This window comes from Haliotis cracherodii, unplaced genomic scaffold (genome assembly GCF_022045235.1).
Source record: "Haliotis cracherodii isolate W230 unplaced genomic scaffold, xgHalCrac1.p SCAF_5, whole genome shotgun sequence".
NCBI classification, from domain to species: domain Eukaryota; kingdom Metazoa; phylum Mollusca; class Gastropoda; order Lepetellida; family Haliotidae; genus Haliotis; species Haliotis cracherodii.
Window position 1 is genome coordinate 10675708 of NW_027266308.1, and position 20563 is coordinate 10696270.

Consider the following 20563-nt stretch of genomic DNA (forward strand, 5'->3'; position numbering starts at 1 on the left):
GCAATTATTGCACATTGCAGAGCAGGTGTTGCACACTGCAGAGCAATTATTGCACATTGCAGAGCAGGTGTTGCATATGGTACTTTTCAGACTTCTATGTTATAATGTGGCGTGACTGAAGAAACACAAACCTAACACTCATTAACTCATACTGCAATATTTGCTTTTAACACCCATGTGTACATGGCCAAAAATATTGAGTTCAGTGATCATTTAAGTTGATAATGTTTCATACTCTATTTTCTTGTTTATACCTTCAATAACTTTGATTGTCAACTCTCTGCCATTCAGATGTACAGTTTACTGTTAAATTCTTCTCCTTATTTCAGGCAAACAAGAGACTCAGTTGAACAAGTTACTGGAATCATTTCAGAACAAATCGTCCACCAAGACTGCAGCCACCACTCAGATAAGCTCAGTGTCCAGCCAGCAGGAGTGTTTTCTGGGTGAGTCCCATGATGCACTTGCTGTTGTTCAGTCAGATGACAGTGGTTTGCTTTGCAGAGTTGCCATTCTTGGTCCACCCATTGTATTACCGTATTCGACGTAATAAGCGCCCAGGGCACTCTCAAAATTAGAAATGGGGGGCTCTTATTAGAATGTAATTTCGATGAAAAAAACAGCTTTGAAAGATCGTAAATTTTGTTGTTTAACGCTGACAGCCTGAAATGATACGGAAGAAAAGTCTGTGTGTATTATACACAATTGATGTATTTTTTCCAGAATTTAATTGACCATAATTAAGGGTGCATATGACACATGAGTGTGTATTATACTCATAAAAATCTTGTGTACATTGATCAATCGGAAGCGGCGCTAATTGTGATTGTTCACTAGCCAATATATAAGAAAATATCGCTTTCGGCGTTTATTAGAGCAGGACACTTATTACATCGAATACGGTATTTTAACTTATTCAAAAGTTATTTATTTGTATTTTTCATTACCCATGCAAAAGTCAAATACAACCAATTCTTGTCGTAAGAGGTGACTAACGGGATCGGGTGGTCAGGCTCGCTGACTTGGTTGGTGCATGCTGTATCCCGAATCCAACGATCGATGCTCATGATGTCAATCACTGGATTAACTCGATTATTTACATACCGCCGTCATATAACTGGTACATTGCTGAATGCCGGCGTTAAACAACAAACAACCATAATGTTTTTTGTTCCTTGGACATGGATCTTGACAGGACCATTTCTCATAGCGTCAACTGCAGAATAATGAAGTCTGTCCGACCATGGCATCACTCTGGATTGTCGGGTCCAGTCTCGAATATTTACTGACTGCCACCATATAGCTGGAAAATTGCTGAGTGAGGGTTTAGACAACAGATAAACAAACAAACTAATGTCAAATATCCTCAATAAACACATAAGATTCCAACAATGACAGTAGTATTTAGTCTTCAAAAGTTCACAAATGTTTCGTTCATTTAGACAAGACCAATGTATCCCAATTCATTCCCAGGTTCAGAGAGCATACAGATGGACTTCCTGGTCGAGGCTATGTTGAATGACAGCTCAGATGTGGTGAATGTCATCTTGAAGGGCAATCTATGTCTGGTGAAACACTTCACCCTGTGCAGGTTCTGTCAGCTGTACAACAGGGTAGGTACAGTGTGTAGTGGTAGGGCAATCTATGTCTGGTGAAACACTTCACCCTGTGCAGGTTCTGTCAGCTGTACAACAGGGTAGGTACAGTGTGTAGTGGTAGGGCAATCTATGTCTGGTGAAACACTTCACCCTGTGCAGGTTCTGTCAGCTGTACAACAGGGTAGGTACAGTGTGTAGTGGTAGGGCAATCTATGTCTGGTGAAACACTTCACCCTGTGCAGGTTCTGTCAGCTGTACAACAGGGTAGGTACAGTGTGTAGTGGTAGGGCAATCTATGTCTGGTGAAACACTTCACCCTGTGCAGGTTCTGTCAGCTGTACAACAGGGTAGGTACAGTGTGTAGTGGTAGGGCAATCTATGTCTGGTGAAACACTTCACCCTGTGCAGGTTCTGTCAGCTGTACAACAGGGTAGGTACAGTGTGTAGTGGTAGGGCAATCTGTGTCTGGTGAAACACTTCACCCTGTGCAGGTTCTGTCAGCTGTACAACAGGGTAGGTACAGTGTGTAGTGGTAGGGCAATCTATGTCTGGTGAAACACTTCACCCTGTGCAGGTTCTGTCAGCTGTACAACAGGGTAGGTACAGTGTGTAGTGGTAGGGCAATCTATGTCTGGTGAAACACTTCACCCTGTGCAGGTTCTGTCAGCTGTACAACAGGGTAGGTACAGTGTGTAGTGGTAGGGCAATCTATGTCTGGTGAAACACTTCACCCTGTGCAGGTTCTGTCAGCTGTACAACAGGGTAGGTACAGTGTGTAGTGGTAGGGCAATCTATGTCCGGTGAAACACTTCACCCTGTGCAGGTTCTGTCAGCTGTACAACAGGGTAGGTACAGTGTGTAGTGGTAGGGCAATCTGTGTCTGGTGAAACACTTCACCCTGTGCAGGTTCTGTCAGCTGTACAACAGGGTAGGTACAGTGTGTAGTGGTAGGGCAATCTGTGTCTGGTGAAACACTTCACCCTGTGCAGGTTCTGTCAGCTGTACAACAGGGTAGGTACAGTGTGTAGTGGGAGTGAGAAAATACTTGTAATTTCGAGAAAATATTTGAAATAACGAGAAAAGAATTGAAATTAACAGAAATTAATCAAAGCAAAGAGAAGATAATTGAAATAACGAGTAATTGAAGTTACGCACAAAATAATCGAAATGAGGAGAGAAAAAATCGAAATTACAATAAAATAAGCAAATATTGAATATAGATATATAGGCAATCAAGTGGCAATATAGGGCTTTCGTAGGCAGCTGTACAATAGGGTAGGTGTTGTGTGTAGAGGGAGGACAATCTATGTCAAACACTTAACCTTGTTTTCATTTCAGGAACAGTGTTTAGGATCCTGTCTTCCACTCCTTCGGTCTGCCAATGCAAGAAATGTGGAGGTTAGTTGACTGACATATAATCCCAATCTGTGCAAGCTGGATTAGGTGAAGAAACACTGAAGAAACATGTACAGTATGAGTCATAATTATTGAGAATTGAAAAATCTTTATAATTGTAAATATGAAAATTCCCCCCCCCCCCAAAAAAAAATAAAACCTATTTTAAGTGAGCACATACCTTCTTTATTCACATCACAGTAACATCAATATTTTATCAGTCCACCATTTGCTTCCAAACACAGTTTTATATGATTGGGCATACTTCCTATGAGAGAGGTTAGAGTCTCGTGGGTGAGAGAGTCCCAATATCGCACCACCTCGCGCTTCATGTCATCAACTTTTGTCAATCCCTTTTGGTTCACCAACTCCTTCATGAATCCCCACACATTTTCTATAGGATTTAAGTCCTGGCTGTAGCTAGGCCAGTCCAAAACGGTCACATTGTTGTCCACAAACCACTGCAGCGCATGGGCGTCGTTCCAACTGAAGATATTCCTCCCCAAACATGAAACTTCGGACTGTACTCATCTTCCTGAGGCAAGAGAGTTAACTGACTTTAAAAGTCCAGTTTCCACCCTTGCCGAACTTGGCTGGAATTCCTGGGCTCGATCGTAGCGCCACCAGTGGCTATTACGAGTTATGTCCTTTCTATGCATCTGACCAATCAGATTCAACCTCTCGTATCACTTGCATTTGCTTCAAACAAAACGGTGGCGCCCAGTCAATCGATCTGATTGATAATCAAGATCTAATTTGTGATGAAACGAGTCTTACATCGCGAAGTGCATCAAATCACTTGAGCACCTTGATTAAAAACATGAAAAGATTTAGAAAATATCTGTTGACGAGTTAGCGGTGCACATGCTTTGCAAATCTTGCAGTGAACCAAAATCTGCATGACAGTTTACGAACCGGATTTCGATTTCGGTGCGCAATTTTAAATGGACTATGCATAGACTCGTTAGTCCAGCCAAAATGTAACTCCATAATACCAGCCTAGTTCGGCAAGGTTGGAAACTGGACTTTTATAGTCACTTGCCTCGGGAAGATGGACTGTACTTTGGTCTCTGGTACAATGGAACGGAATGACATTTTGTCCACATTTTAACATTGTTAGGATACACCCATACAGAGAGCTCTCATCTGTGAAAATAACACTGTTCCAGTCAAAGTTTTCATGCGTCAAACACCACTCTACACGTCTATCCTTGTGTTCTTGTTTCAAGAGCGGAGATGCAATTCCTTTCTTTTTTGTTCAATCAAATGTCTTCTTACTGTAGATTTGGATACATTTCATGTCCCTCTATCTACCATTTCATGTTGGATATTTGAGATACTCGCCCTTCTGTTTTTAGAAGCCAAAATACCCAGTCACACACGATCACCAAACACCAGTTTTCGAGGTCTCCCCGCTCCTTTTCTGTGCTCAAATCCTGAACCATTCTCAATATTCTTCTTAACTCTATACACTGTAGAAAGAGGAGTATCTGTGCTCTTTGCTAATGTAGCAGCATCAGTGATGCCTTCTTCATGGAGCTGTAGAATCAACCTTCTTTTCTCCTCTGCACTCATTTCTGACATCTATCAGGAAAAGTCGTCTGCTCCATAATCAAGGGAGATAACTCTAATTTGCAACTTCTAAAATTGAAGAAGAGTTGCTTCCCTTTGATCATACCTCCATGTCAAAAAAATTGTCAATATTGATACTTTATATATGCTTCCTTGAATATGACATTAAAATTCACAATAATTTTGAACCAGACTATAAAGATACAACACATGTAACAGACAAGACTTCACCTAACTATTTCGAGAGTAATATTCTCATCTGGCATTATTTGATAAAAGCGAAACACAGGATTTGATAACTTAATTAAGATAAAAATTGGTAAAAATAAGTCCCAGCACTGTGACTCAGAGCTCCTTGCATTGTGAAGGGCTATGTGACTGTTTCAGAGTCTGGGTGTGAAGACGGCCATGTTCGGCCCGTCTGACGTGCGGCTGGTGCTGCGTGACCTTCTGGGCGGGTCCTACCCCCTGACATGTAAAGGCAAGAACTGTCCTTGTCTGCTGCAGGAGGCGGATGTCCACAGCATGAAGTACTACGGTAGGTCGCTCGTCTCACATGCTGTCATGCCATGTCACACGCTGTGTCGCTGTTGCCTCTCATATATCAAATGGTGTCATGCTCTGTCACAGTCACTGTCACACACTGTTACCCTCTCCCCACACTCTTTCACACTCTGTCACACACTCTCTCACTCTGTCACACACTCTCTCAATCTCTGTCACATGCTTCCACACACTCCAACACACTCTCTCACTGGCACATGCTTTCAAACTCTGTCACACACTCGCACTCTCTGTCACATGCTTCCACACACTCCAAAACACTCTCTGACTGCCACATGCTTTCACACTCTGTCACACACTCTCACTCTCTGTCACATGCTTCCACACACTCCAACACACTCTCTCTCTGTCACATAATTTCACACTCTTGTCACATGCTTTCACACACTCCAACACATTCTCTTACTCTCTGTCACACACTCTCTCCCTCTGTCACATAATTTCACACTCTTGTCACACACTTTCACACTCCAACACACACTCTCTCACTCTCTGTCACATGCTTCTACACACTCCAACACACTCTCTCACTGTCACATGCTTTCACACTCTTGTCACATGCTTTCACACACTCCAACACATTCTCTCTCTGTCACATAATTTCACACTCTTGTCACATGCTTTCACACACTGTCACACACTCTCTTACTCTCTGTCACACACTCTCTCACTCTGTCACATAATTTCAAGCTCTTGTCACATTCTTTCACACTGTCACACCTTCTCTTACTCTGTCACACACTTTCACAAACTCTCACTCTCGGTCACACTCTTGTCACACACTCTGTCACACTCTCTTACTCTCTATCACACGCTTTCACACTCGTCACATGCTTTCACACACTCGCTCTTTCACATTTCACTCTTTTCATATGCTTTCACACTCTCTCACTCTCTGTCAAATGCTTTCAAACTTTTGTCACATGCTTTCATACAGCTGTCACATACTTTCACACTGTTGTTACATGCTTTCACACTGTAGTCACATGCTTTCACACACATTGTCAAATACCCTCTCACTCTCTGTCAAATAATTTCACACTCTTGTCACACGGTTTCACACTGTTGTCACCTGCTTTCACACACTCTCTCTCTCTGTCACATAATTTTACACTCTTGTCACATGCTTTCACACACATTCTAACATGCTTTCACACACATGCTCACACTCTCTCACACTCTCCATCACATGGTTTCCCATTCTTGTCACATGCTTTCACACACTCTCTCTTTCACATTTCACTCTTTTCATATGCTTTCACACTCTCTCACTCTCTGTCAAATGCTTTCAAACTTTTGTCACATGCTTTCACACTGTTGTTACATGCTTTCACACTCTCCATCACATGGTTTCCCATTCTTGTCATATGCTTTCACACACTCTTGCCACATGGTTTCACACACTCTGTCACATGCTTTCACATTCTTGTCACATGGTTTCACATTCTTGTCACATGCTTTCACATTCTTGTCACATACTTTCACGCTCTTGTCACATGGTTTCACACTCTTTCCACATGGTTTCACATTCTTGTCACATGGTTTTACATTCTTGTCACATGCTTTCACACCCTTGTCACATACTTCCACACTCTTGTCACATGGTTTCACACTCTTTTCACATGGTTTCACATTCTTGTCACATGCTTACACACTCTTGTCACATGGTTTCACATTCTTGTCACATGATTTCACATTCTTGTCACATGGTTTCAAATTCTTGTCACATGATTTCACATTCTTGTCACATGGTTTCACGCTCTTTTCACATGGTTTCACGTTCTTGTCACATGCTTTCACACCCTTGTCACATACTTTCACACTCTTGTCACATGTTTTCACACTCTTTTCACAAGGTTTCACATTCTTGTCACATGGTTTCACACTCTTTTCACATGGTTTCACATTCTTGTCACATGGTTTCACACTCTTTTCACATGGTTTCACATTCTTGTCACATACTTTCACACTCTTGTCACATGCTTTCACACTCTTGTCACATGATTTCATATTCTTGTTACATGATTTCACATTCTTGTCACATGATTTCACACTCGTCACATGCTTTCACACTTTTGTCACATACTTTCACTCTCTTGTCACATGGTTTCACTCTCTTGTCATATGGTTTCACATTCTTGTCACATACTTTCACACTCTTGTTACATGCTTTCACACTCTTGTCACATGCTTTCACAGTCTTGTCATATGGTTTCACACTCTTGTCACATGCTTTCACAGTCTTGTCATATGGTTTCACATTCTTGTCACATGCTTTCACACTCTTGTCATATGGTTTCACATTCTTGTCACATGGTTTCTAGAGGTGTAACGATACGGGAGGGTCGCGATACGATACGTATCGCGATACAGGGGTAGCGATACGATACGTATCACGATACAGTGTTTACTGGTACAAGCTAAGCCAAGTTGATGTCTTTTTGCTCTCTAAAAGATGTGACAAGTACAGTTGAAGAAGATATAAGGTGTTTATTTACTGTTATAGCAAATTGTCAGCAATACAGTATGTTTTACTGAAACAACAAACTGGCTTTGAAACTGTTAAACGTATTTCATGTTTAAAAGTACTTTTCTTGAGTATAGTGCGCACCCATGTATAATGCGCACATCCCTCTAGCGGGTTCAATATTTTGGGAAAAAAGAAATTTGAATATTATGCACAGAAAAAAATTACACCGTACCCCTTCAGCGAAGTCCGGCAAACGAACGGGTGATGAGACACTTCGTCAGTACAAATTCGAAATTTGAGATAAAAAATCACCAGAGATGTTGATTTACCGTTTAAATTGTATTTTTTATTCAGCTAGGCATTGTTTTATATCCAGGGATTAAGATTACCTTGTGTATTTTCTTGTAAACTAACCCGGGTACAGCAATCAGCTGTACACACGTTTTCTTGGAATCTACCGGTGATTCGGTCAAGACATACCCAATGATATAACTTTACAGGATTTTGATGCAAGGATCGGCAAAAGTTGTATCTGAAACTATTTTTAATCAGGAATAATATATTCCAATATCTTGTTAATTTAGATGCAGCTTTTGTTAAACATATTTAAAATAATAATAACCCTAAGCCAAGCAGCTATTGCTATTGCCGGGTATTATTTTTTACATGGAAACAGTCTGACCAGTCACCGTCAAGGCTCCCGTGCACGTGATCACGAGAATTACGTGTTGACATAGAATCGTCTAACAAAAACAAATATGACTTTTAACGAATCAAAGTATGGCATTTATGATATATGTATCCATTCTCTGTCAACTAAAGTTTGTTTCAAGGCGTCAATAGAAGTAATCTGACCGTGGTTGCTGTTAATAATGGTAAGTTGTGCGATCTTCCGATCGCTTCACACACGATTTCGCCGAAATTAATTAAAACAATACTAAAAGGAATTTTGAATAAAATAAATGAAATAAGTTACAAACATAAGTCCAGATATACAAAGAAAACTTTTTATAGCCATTCAGTGTAATTACATGAATAACTTCAGTATGGATTTGTTGACATGGTATTTCCGGTGTTACGTGCTCACGGTAATGTCTTTCCATGGGGGAAAAAGCATCAAAACTCATTAATTCGTGTATAATGTGCACCCCCTTCTACACAGCTGTGTTTTTTTTTTAAAAAGTGCCCACTATACTCAAGAAAATACGGTAAGTAAAACTGTGTTATGTAAATATCGTATGTATCGTGATACATGCTTTCCAAATCGATGTATCGTATCGTGGGCTGTGCATCGGGATACAATACTGTATCGCCGTATCGTTACACCACTAATGGTTTCACACTCTTGTCATATGGTTTCACATTCTTGTCATATGGTTTCACACAGTCACACACTCTCTTACTCTCTGTCACATGCTTTCACCTTCTTGTCACATGCTTTCACGCTCTTGTCAGATGCTTTTACACACTCTGTACAAATTGTACCCTGCAAATTTAGTACCCACTTCAGTTAAGAGCAGTTACATCTACAGTTAATCTTGGTGTACATTGAAGAAAGAATGTGTATCTACTAGATGATATATTTCCTATTCAGAACCCGACATGTATCGGACCTGCCTTCCACCGATCCAGGAGTTGTTCCTGTGGGCTCTGCTGACGAACCATCAGAATCTGGCCAAGGTCTTCTGGAAACACAGTCAGGTGGGGGCGGTTTATGCTTGATAACTCAATATTTTATCATGTCAGGAGTCATTGAATTGGGTTCAACACTGCTTTGAACAGTATTTCAGTTATATCAGCATATATTGAGGCATGCCCCCCAGAGTAGTCTTGTCTGACTAGATCAAGAGCTACAATCTGACACCATGGTAGCTGTCTGACTAGATCAAGAGCTACAATCTGACACCATTGTAGCTCTGTCTGACTAGATCAAGAGCTACAATCTGACACCATTGTAGCTCTGTCTTACTAGATCAAGAGTTACATTCTGAGACCATGGTAGCTCTGTCTGACTAGATCTAGAGCTACAATCTGAGACCATGGTAGCTCTGTCTTACTAGATCAAGAGCTACAATCCGACACCATTGTAGCTGTGTCTGACTAGATCTAGAGCTACAATCTGACACCATTGTAGCTCTGTCTTACTAGATCAAGAGCTACAATCTGACACCATGGTAGCTGTGTCTGACTAGATCTAGAGCTACATTCTGAGACCATGGTAGGTCTGTCTTACTAGATCAAGAGCTACATTCTAAGACCATGGTAGCTCCGTCTTACTAGATCAAGAGCGACAATCTGAGACCATTGTAGCTCTGTCTTACTAGATCAAGAGCTACAATCTGAGACCATTGTAGCTGTCTGACTAGAACTAGAGCTACAATCTGACACCAGGGTAGCTCTGTCTGACTAGATCTAGAGCTACAATCTTGACACCATGGGTAGTCTTGTCTTACTAGATCTATAGCTACAATCTGACATATATATATAACATTATGTTACTGTGGCAGAACAAGCTGTTCTCTGTCCCATATAACATTGTGTGACTGTGGCAGGACAAGCTGTTCTCTGTCCCATATAACATTGTGTGACTGTGGCAGGACAAGCTGTTCTCCGTCCTATATAACATTGTGTTTCTGTGGCAGGACAAGCTGTTCTCCGTCCTATATAACATTGTGTTTCTGTGGCAGGACAAGCTGTTCTCTGTCCTATATAACATTGTGTTTCTGTGGAAGGACAAGCTGGCCTCTGTCCTATATAACATTGTGTTTCTGTGGCAAGACAAGCTGTTCTCCGTCCTATATAACATTGTGTTTCTGTGGAAGGACAAGCTGGCCTCTGTCCTATATAACATTGTGTTTCTGTGGCAGGACAAGCTGTTCTCTGTCCTATATAACATTGTGTTTCTGTGGCAGGACAAGCTGGCCTCTGTCCTATATAACATTGTGTTACTGTGGCAGGAGCAGCTGTTCTCTGTCCTATATAACATTGTGTTTCTGTGGCAAGACAAGCTGTTTTCTCTCCTATATAACATTGTGTTACTGTGGTAGGACAAGCTGGCCTCTGTCCTATATAACATTGTGTCTCTGTGGCAGGACAAGCTGTTCTCTGTCCTATATAACATTGTTTTACTGTGGCAGGACAAGCTGACCTCTGTCCTATATAACATTGTTTTACTGTGGCAGGACAAGCTGGCCTCTGTCCTATATAACATTGTGTTTCTGTGGCAGGACAAGCTGTTCTCTGTCCTATATAACATTGTGTTTCTGTGGCAGGACAAGCTGGCCTCTGTCCTATATAACATTGTGTTTCTGTGGCAGGACAAGCTGGCCTCTGCAGTGGTGGCTGAGTTGCTGCTGACAAGACTCGCTGGCCAGGAGAGCAACACAGACAGAGCATTCAAACTCAGGGAGAATGCAAAGTAAGTGCTCTGAAACATGTTCAGGATGAACGCTGGACAGATTTTACCCAGCCTGCACTATTGTTCAGGTCAGAATAGGTTCCCATAAGGATGGGGGATGAAGGTGATACGATTGTTAAACTCTAGGAACATCCTATACTGAAATGATATTTGCAAACTTTCATCTCGCAGAGGAAAGAGTTCACTTCCCATGAAGAAACATTACCTGGAGTACACAATCACAGGGGATGTTTTCATAATTTAAAAAACAAAAGAAACGTCATGATGTGTAAGTCACGTATTTTGTCTCATCATATCAAACGTTGAAACATTTGACACATCAAACATTGAAGAATACGAAAGGAATTTGATAGAATCTTCTTCAGCCTCATACAAAAGACATTTTGACCAATATATTATAGTTTCACCAAAAATCTACATTTCATCTCGTAGTTCTAAGCATGTTTAACAAAGGAATCTGTACAGTTATTATGAAATATCTTTTCTATTTTGTGCATATTTACCAGGGAGTTTGGCGATCTGGCAGAGGAGGTTCTATGGGTTTGCTATGAGCTGGACGAAGGATTGACTCAAAAGCTACTGACCCAGAAGTCGACCTGGTGGGGAGACAAGTCTGTCATTGAACTTGTGTATAACTTCCGGAGTCGGAGCTTCGTCAGCAAACCTGCATGCAAGTCCCTGCTGGATAAAGTGTGGAAGGGGAACCTGCAGTCCGACAGGTTCCTGCTGGTGGTAGGTTTCTGCATATATTCACCTCCCTTCGTACCCCATGGTGGTACATGATACATACATTCACCTCTCTTCATATCACATGTTGGTACATGATACATATATTCACTTCCCTACATACCCAACTTTGGTACGTGATACATACATTCACCTCCCTACATATCCCATGGTGGTACATGATACATACATTCACCTCCCTCCCTATTCATTGGTTGGTACATGATACATACACTCACCTCCCTTTCTATCCCATGTTGGTACATGATACATACATTCACTTCCCTACATATCCCATGTTGGTACATGATACATACATTCACTTCCCTCCATATCCCATGTTGGTACATGATACATACATTCACCTCCCTCCCTATCCCATGTTGGTACATGATACATACATTCATGTCCCTCCCTATCCCATGTTGGTACATAATACATACATTTACCTCCTCCATATTCCATGTTGGTACATGATACATACATTCATGTCCCTCCCTATCCCATGTTGGTACATGATACATATGTTCATGTCCCTCCCTATCCCATGTTGGTACATGATACATACATTCACCTCCCTCCATATTCCATGTTGGTACATGATACATACATTCATGTCCCTCCCTATCCCATGTTGGTACATAATACATAGATTTACCTCCTCCATATTCCATGTTGGTACATGATACATACATTCATGTCCCTCCCTATCCCATGTTGGTACATAATACATACATTCACCTCCTCCATATTCCATGTTGGTACATGATACATACATTCATGTCCCTCCATATCCCATGTTGGTACATGATACATACATTCACCTCCCTCCATATCCCATGTTGGTACATGATACATACATTCACTTCTGTTGGTACAGTCGAACACCATTGTGTCAAACTTTCAGCTGTCCCGAAGTAGAAGCTTTGTCCCTGCATATTCCTACTTAATTCATCATTAGTTAACCTCTGAGATGACGAGTTGGACATGTCGAAGTTACGGTTGTCTCAAGGTTATTTTCCAGTCCCAAACATGTACTTCCAACACGAATTTACTCAATCTCGACAATCTTGGCACAACTCATTGTCATCATGGTTCTATAATAAGGCTTGACAAGCCGGAAATCTCAACACCAAGCACAGAAGTGAATCGGAGTGAGTGAGTGAATATGGTTTTAAGCCGCTTTTTAGCAATATTCCAGCTATATTAGGGCGGGGGACACCAGAAATGGGCTTCACAGTGTACCCATGTCGGGAATCAAACCCGGGTCTTCAGCGTGACGAGCGAACTCTTTAAACACTAGGCTACCCGACCGCCCCAGAAGTGAATGGAGTCATGTGATTGTCATATGTTTATCTTGTGATTACAAATTGTGGAATGGATCAAGGAATAGGATTTGCATTGATAGTCTTTTTGTTTCACTGGTGTGATCAAATAACGGATAGATACCGAAATGAATGAGTACGGTAGGCAACATAACTGAGCAATTTTGTGCAGGGCGTGGTATTACCGGGAGGATAACTGGATCAGCTGTTCCTACATCTGAAAAAAAGATAAATGGATTGATTTGTAAGAATCAGTGACGGCTGTCACTGTTTCGTAGGCATTCCTTAAATCTTCATTTTCTCCAGCTCGTAAGACAATGCGTACTGCTAAATTAGATGATGTAGACGAGGCAGTTGTAAATGGTTCAAGATGGTTTAGGAACAGCAGCGTCAATATCTCTGAGTGTATGATCAGGGCCAAAGCAGAAGCGTTAGCCAAAATGTTAGGCAGGTCAGAACTAACTTGTACCACTGGCTGGTTAGATCGGTTTAAGACTAGATTCAATTATTATGCCATTATTGCCAATTATTGCTGATAGTGATCAATAATAAAAGTAATTTTGGTCTTGTTGGTCTTTTTTCTCGTTGTTTGTTTTTTGTCGCATGTGTTTTGTGTTATTCATTCTTTGTGTCAATCAGTTATTTTCGTTTGTGTCGAGCCTTGGATGGTTCGCTACGTTATCACGGTAGTTATTTTATAATGGTTCGTAATGGCACACTCTTACTAACCTATTAAATATGTCATACGCAAAATGTTTCTAATTCTTTGTTCAACTTTGATGACACATCAATAAGGATTGATTGATGCTGATTTTCTTTACCGCGTTCGATAAACAAAGTACCTGTCATTAGCGACTCAAGGGTGGGCAACTCTATTATCGCGGTATCACTATTTTATGGTGTGATACGTGTGGATTATGTGGCCTATATCACTTCCTGTTTTGGATTATGCATAATCAGTATGCATACGACCCAGGTTTGGTCAAGAACATCGTCCAAACAAATGGATTCTTTTCTAAGCAATTTTGAATGGTGGTAGGGGTAATTCCACTTCAAAAACATTCCAGAAACTATCATTAAAAAATTAATGTATATACTTACGAGTAGCCGTGAATACTGCAACGAGTCCTGTATTTGATCAAGCGAGAGGGCATGGGTTTCCCAGTTGACGAAGGCGCCGCCATTTGCTGTGCAGAGTTGCATCCCTTGGGCATGCCAGAAACCTATGATGATGGGTTTGAATCCCAGTTTACCCCAATTATGTTTCTAGGTTTGTCAGCACCATACCTGTGCTCATGGGTTTCACCGAAGTGGTAAATGTCTGAGACCTGCATCACTTCGGGCTTTCCTCCCACATTAAGCTGACACGCCTTGATATAACCGGAATACTGTTAAAAGCGGCGTTAAACCCAACTCACTCACTTGATCAACCGATGAAATATCGAGCTTAGATTTGCTTAAGTAAACAGCCAAGGTGTGGATTATGAGATTTATTGATACCGCAATAATATAGAGCCCGCGATAATATACACTCATACTATACATGATACATATTTCCTCTTCCCCAGGTTCCTGTGATTCTCAGCATGGTTCCAGCTGTTTTCCTGGTGCCGTTTCTCCGGGTCAACTCCCTGGAACCGAGGGGGTATGTATATGGTGAGGTGAGGTGAAATGGGGTTGAACGTCGCGTCCAAGATTATTGCACTTATATAGCGACGTGCATGTACGTGTGTGTGTTTGTGAGGCTGTTTATACTAGTCCGGAATGATGCCGATTTATAGTGCTAGCTCACTGAGATACCATGCCGCAGTTTAACATGAATACCCCACTCAGACACAGTATACCGACTCCGAGCTGACCAGTCCTTGTTTTAGCCCCTTAATGCCAAGTGCTAGACAGGGAAACAACAAGTACCATCTCTTAACGTCTTTTGCTATGACACGGCCAGGGATCGAACCCCGGACCTTCCACTCTCCGGGCAGACGCTCTACCACTAGACCACGGAGACGGTTGGTATGTATGTGGCACTCAGCAATATTCCAGCTATATGGCAGCATTTTGTAACAATCAAATTTGGACACACAATCCAGTGATTGACATCATGAGCATCATGATTGGGATACGATGACATGCATCAACCAAATCAGCGACCCTGACCACCCCATCCCGTCAACTGCCTCTTATGACAAGCATGGGTTGCTGAAGATGGTGGGTTAACCCAAATACTGGGGAGGATGCAGCTCAAGCCTTAGGATCATGAATCATTTTGATGGTTTATGTTATTTCTGATTTTCATAACAACTTTGCATTTTGCATCCTTAGATGAGGGTCAAGAAAATATCATTTGTAGGGTCATCTTTATGCAATTAAACATCTCTGACAGCGATATGCAACAATTTACATATGCTATACTTGGCATCCATCATCTTTAAGTAACTGACCAGTGCCCCATTAATTGCCGGTCAGTATTTTCTCAGGATGATCCCCCGTCGTTTCCTTCTTTTATTATATACTTCAGTGTGAAAGACTGAGTTTTCTGAAGCTGAGAAAAGTGATATTTTCAATGCAGTGAAACTAAATATAGAATACTAAACGAGCTCCCGTGTAATACCAATTTTATGAAACGAGTGAATTGTTGTGGCGTCTGACGAGCGAAAGTGAGTCAGATACCACAACTATTCACGAGTTTCATAAAATTGGTTTTACACGGGAGCGAGTTTAATATTTTATTTATTATTGGCCATGTATAACATTTTTAGAATTATACTGTTGAGTGTGAATAGGCTGACACCTACACGATCCACGGCATAATCCAACTGAGTTTAACACAGTAATACTTCAAACACGTCAAAAGTTGAAACGTATGAATTTAATACCATCCAATGGACCACCTTTAGAATTCAGTCTTCCGTTCCACAAAATTATCGTAGCGTTATCGCAACTTATCGCAACTTATATACTTTAACTTAGACCAACAACTGTCGTTGCACTACAATACGATCGCCATGTGGAACCTCAAAGTTTACAATCACGTCACAATAACCGATGACGTAATTTGTGGAATTTTGTTGCAAGATCCCTCGGCGAAACAATGCCATGAGACGTCAACCTAGCAACATAAGTGTGCATAAGCTCCTCTCAGTGATCTATCATCTCCACACGCAATGTCGATGAATAAGCCAAGGAATGTTGAGAGCTTTAAATATTTGTTCGTGAAACGTGTTCCGAGTGTACGTAAGCACACGTTTTGGTATTACACAATGTGTAATACAGCTGTATGTTTATCAAACGGGTGATCTCTTCACGGGCAAGTAATAACACTTGATATTTCACTGTTGTGAAAATAACACTTTGACAGGACTATTGTCATACAAGAGTGACCTCCCCTCAAACTTAAGTGTCTACCCCGTACACAGACTGTTGACCTCCTTTTAACGTTAGTTCCACATTGACAAGCCAAAATAACGACAGATGGTCATTTATGGAGTTGATATCGCTTCAGGCTGTTTGTTATTCTCTCGAAAATGTCTCACTGTAAATTTCTCACTTAACTCGTCAATCGTGACTGTTCGTTTTGCAAAGCGCCATTTTTGTTACTTGACCAGCGTGTATTCTTTCGATTCCAACATCTTCCAACAGCGGTTTGGTAGTTTTCAAGAATATTTATTGGTAAAGTGGAATTTGTATATAATCATATCTATATGTATGATACAAAATTTTCATGCCCCGAAATACTTTTTGCTACTTTTTGCAAAGATTTTTCAAACACGAAACTACTTTTTTAGTCGCAAATATAAGGGGTAGTGAACCTTCCCGTTGTCTTAGGTAGGAAGAATTTACGTTTTTAGGTTTTTAAGTTTGTAATAAAATAATAAAATTTACGTTAGACAACTACACAAAAAGTATAATATATAGGATATTTATACACCACTCGTGAAAATATCTCCTTTCCCCCGTCACTCGGTAAGAGAAACATGATATTTCACGAGACACATCAAATATCCTCTACATGACGGGGGGCAGTCGGGTAGCCTAGTGGTTAAAGCGTTCGCTCGTCACTCCGAAGACCCAGGTCCGATTCCCGACATGGGTACAATGTGTGAAGCCCATTTCTGGTGACCCCCGTCGTGATGTTGCTGGAATATTGCTAAAAGCGGCATGAAACCATACTTACTCACTCACTCTATATGATGGCAGGAACTGGAACCAGTCTGCCTGGAGTAAAGACGACAGTATTAGGTTCAGCTGATGTATGTTCCAGGATTTCGGTTCCGGACAACAGACAAGGCAAGTGCTGTCAGGGCATCAGGGACTTCTACTCAGCCCCCGTGGTCAAGTACCAGATGAACGTGGTAGGTACATTTATCTGTCGGAGAGAGTTCCATTGGAATGAATTAATGAAATAATGTCCGACGTATCTCCTGCATCCCATGTAAACCAGGTGTGTGTGTATCCTAGATATCACTTCGTCCCAGGTATTTCTTGTATTCCCACTATCCATTGTATTCCCACTATCCCTTGTATTCCCATTATCCCTTGTTTTCCCACTGTCCCTTGTTTTCCCATTATCTCTTATTTTCCCATTATCCCTTATTTTCACACTATCCCTTCTTTCCCACTCTACCTTTTTTTCCCACTATCCCTTCTCTCCCATGCTACCTTGTTTTCCCACTATCCCTTATTTTCCCACTATCGTTTATTTTCCCACTATCCTTTATTTTCCCATTATCTCTTATTTTCCCATTATCCCTTATTTTCCCACTATCCCTTCTTTCCCACTCTACCTTATTTTCCCACTATCCCTTATTTTCCCACTTTCCCTTGTATTCCCATTATCTCTTATTTTCCCACTATCCCTTGTATTCCCATTATCTCTTATTTTCCCACTATACCTTCTTTCCCACTCTACCTTATTTTCCCACTATCCCTTGTATTCCCACTATCCCTTGTATCCCCAATATCCAATGTGTGCCATATATATATAGAATGCTACACTCATTCTCATTAGATACCATTTTTACAAACTAGTTGACTTTCTAAAAGGTATCTAACAAGAAATGAGTGAGGTATTTTGTTTATTACCCATGTTAAATATGTAAATAAAGTTACGGTAAATAAAGTGCAAATACATATATATTTTTAAAGAATTTCTTCAGCTTATGGTTATTAAAGCACATTGTTGTCAGAAAATTTAAAAGTCAATTAGCGCTGTGTTCACTTTGATTGATCTGGTCGTGCAGTTGTATATATTCATTCATGAACAAAAATCTTCAATGTCACAAAATACGCTTCGAAGGGGAAACTGATTGCACAAAGGGAGCATCTAACGTAAGTCTAGATATCTGTCCAGACAGTTTAAACGGACTTCATTTCACCACACCTAACCTTTTACGTTAAACCAAATTGAAAGTTGCGGAAGTGGTAGGGTGCGTCACGCTTATTGGGACCCTTGATCTATCGGCAGTGGCATTGCAAATGGATATAGCTCGATCATGTAATGTCCGTAGCAGCTTTACGCATAACTTATATTGAATGCAAAGCGAATTTGAGGCGTGTGACTATCTTGTTTGGTTTATTAAAGTGTTTGTAAATGTATCTCGCTTTCATGACATCCTCTTGTATTTGTGAAAGTGATTTACGTCTCGTGATTTTTTTATGAGGGCAAAAAGTAGTTCCAGTGTGACAGAGGTCACGGTTATCCAGTCAAAAGGAGTAAAATGAGGTCAACCTTGTACGACACACGTGTGACGTACGGAGTTAGTATCTCACCTCCTGTATCTTCAGTACGTGGGTAATAAATCCCTGTACCTCATTCTCAGGAAACATGCTCAGGAGTTAGATTCCCATCTACAACATCTGGCTGACACCCTGTCGTAACTCACTCACTCACTCACTCACTCACTCACTCACTCACTCACTTCAGGTGGCGTTCCTGATGCTCCTGCTTCTGTTCAGCTATGTGTTGCTGGTCGACCTGGGTCCGGAGTTCACCGTGTGTCCTGGCATCCTCTGTTGCTGGGTGTTCCTCTACGCTGTGGAGGAAGTCAGACAGGTATGTGTTGCTGGTCAACCTGGGTCTGGAGTTCACCATGTGTCAGGGCGTCCTCTGTGGCTGGGTGTTCCTCTATGCTGTGGAGGAAGTCAGACAGGTATGTGTTGCTGGTCAACCTGGGTCTGGAGTTCACCATGTGTCCTGGCGTCCTGTGTGGCTGGGTGTTCCTCTACGCTGTGGAGGAAGGCAGACAGGTATGTGTTGCTGGTTGACCTGCTTCCGGAGTTCAATGTGTGTGGCTGGTGTTCCTCTACACTGTGGAGGAAGGCAGACAGGTATGTGTTGCTGGTCGACATGGGTCTGGAGTTCAATGTGTGTGGCTGGTGTTCCTCTACGCTGTGGAGGAAGGCAGACAGGTATGTGTTGCTGGTCGACCTGGGTCTGGAGTTCAATGTGTGTGGCTGGTGTTCCTCTACGCTGTGGAGGAAGGCAGACAGGTATGTGTTGCTGGTCGACATGGGTCTGGAGTTCAATGTGTGTGGCTGGTGTTCCTCTACGCTGTGGAGGAAGGCAGACAGGTATGTGTTGCTGGTCGACCTGGGTCTGGAGTTCAATGTGTGTGGCTGGTGTTCCTCTACGCTGTGGAGGAAGGCAGACAGGTATGTGTTGCTGGTCGACATGGGTCTGGAGTTCAATGTGTGTGGCTGGTGTTCCTCTACGCTGTGGAGGAAGGCAGACAGGTATGTGTTGCTGGTCGACCTGCGTCCGGAGTTCACCATGTGTCAGGGCATTCTGTGTGGCTGGGTGTTCCTCTAAGCTGTGGAGGAAGTCAGACAGGTAGGTGTTGCTGGTCGACCTGGGTCCGGAGTTCACCGCGTGGCTGGGTCTCCTGTGTGGCTGGGTGTTCCTCTACGCTGTGGAGGAAGTCAGACAGGTAGGTGTTGCTGGTCGACCTGGGTCCGGAGTTCACCGTGTGGCTGGGTCTCCTGTGTGGCTGGGTGTTCGTCTACGCTGTGGAGGAAGTCAGACAGGTAGGTGTTGCTGGTCGACCTGAGTCCGGAGTTCACCGTGTGGTTGGGTCTCCTGTGTGGCTGGGTGTTCCTCTAATCTGTGGAGGAAGTCAGACAGGTAGGTGTTGCTAGTCGACCTTCCAGAGAGGAAGTAAGACAGGTGCCCGTCAGCCAACATATTCAGGCCAACCATAGAAAATGCCTTTGGGATCGAATTTGAGCTATATATCTGTAATAAATGACAATTTTAATACTTAAGTGGCGAAAAGCAGCATTGTATATTCTATATTCTATTATTTACAATAAGATATGATGATATTCAAAAATGTGATAAACCAACACTTCTGACGGCTGCATCAACTTGTTTTCAATGCAGATCTTCTTGTGAGCACAGTCAAAAGTGATTGGTGGATGTGTCCCATTTTTTTAGAATAAGGTACTTTGGAAAGGATGAATTTTTGACTGTGACGTTTCTCCACACATGCCCGTCCCA

At 41.8% G+C, this 20563-nt stretch overlaps 1 protein-coding gene across 1 annotated transcript in view; it reads left to right on the forward strand.

Annotated features, from left to right (window-relative positions):
* The window catches only part of LOC139443352 (transient receptor potential cation channel subfamily M member 4-like), a 51330-nt gene that overhangs the window by 15037 nt on the left and 15730 nt on the right, over positions 1-20563 (forward strand). Inside the window, exons 11-20 of the mRNA XM_071224339.1 lie at positions 330-446; positions 1474-1613; positions 2937-2996; positions 4953-5103; positions 9194-9300; positions 10917-11017; positions 11524-11749; positions 14637-14713; positions 17330-17420; positions 18992-19120. Coding sequence (XP_071080440.1) covers positions 330-446; positions 1474-1613; positions 2937-2996; positions 4953-5103; positions 9194-9300; positions 10917-11017; positions 11524-11749; positions 14637-14713; positions 17330-17420; positions 18992-19120 — 1199 coding nt within the window. The remainder of the gene's footprint in view (positions 1-329; positions 447-1473; positions 1614-2936; positions 2997-4952; positions 5104-9193; positions 9301-10916; positions 11018-11523; positions 11750-14636; positions 14714-17329; positions 17421-18991; positions 19121-20563) is intronic.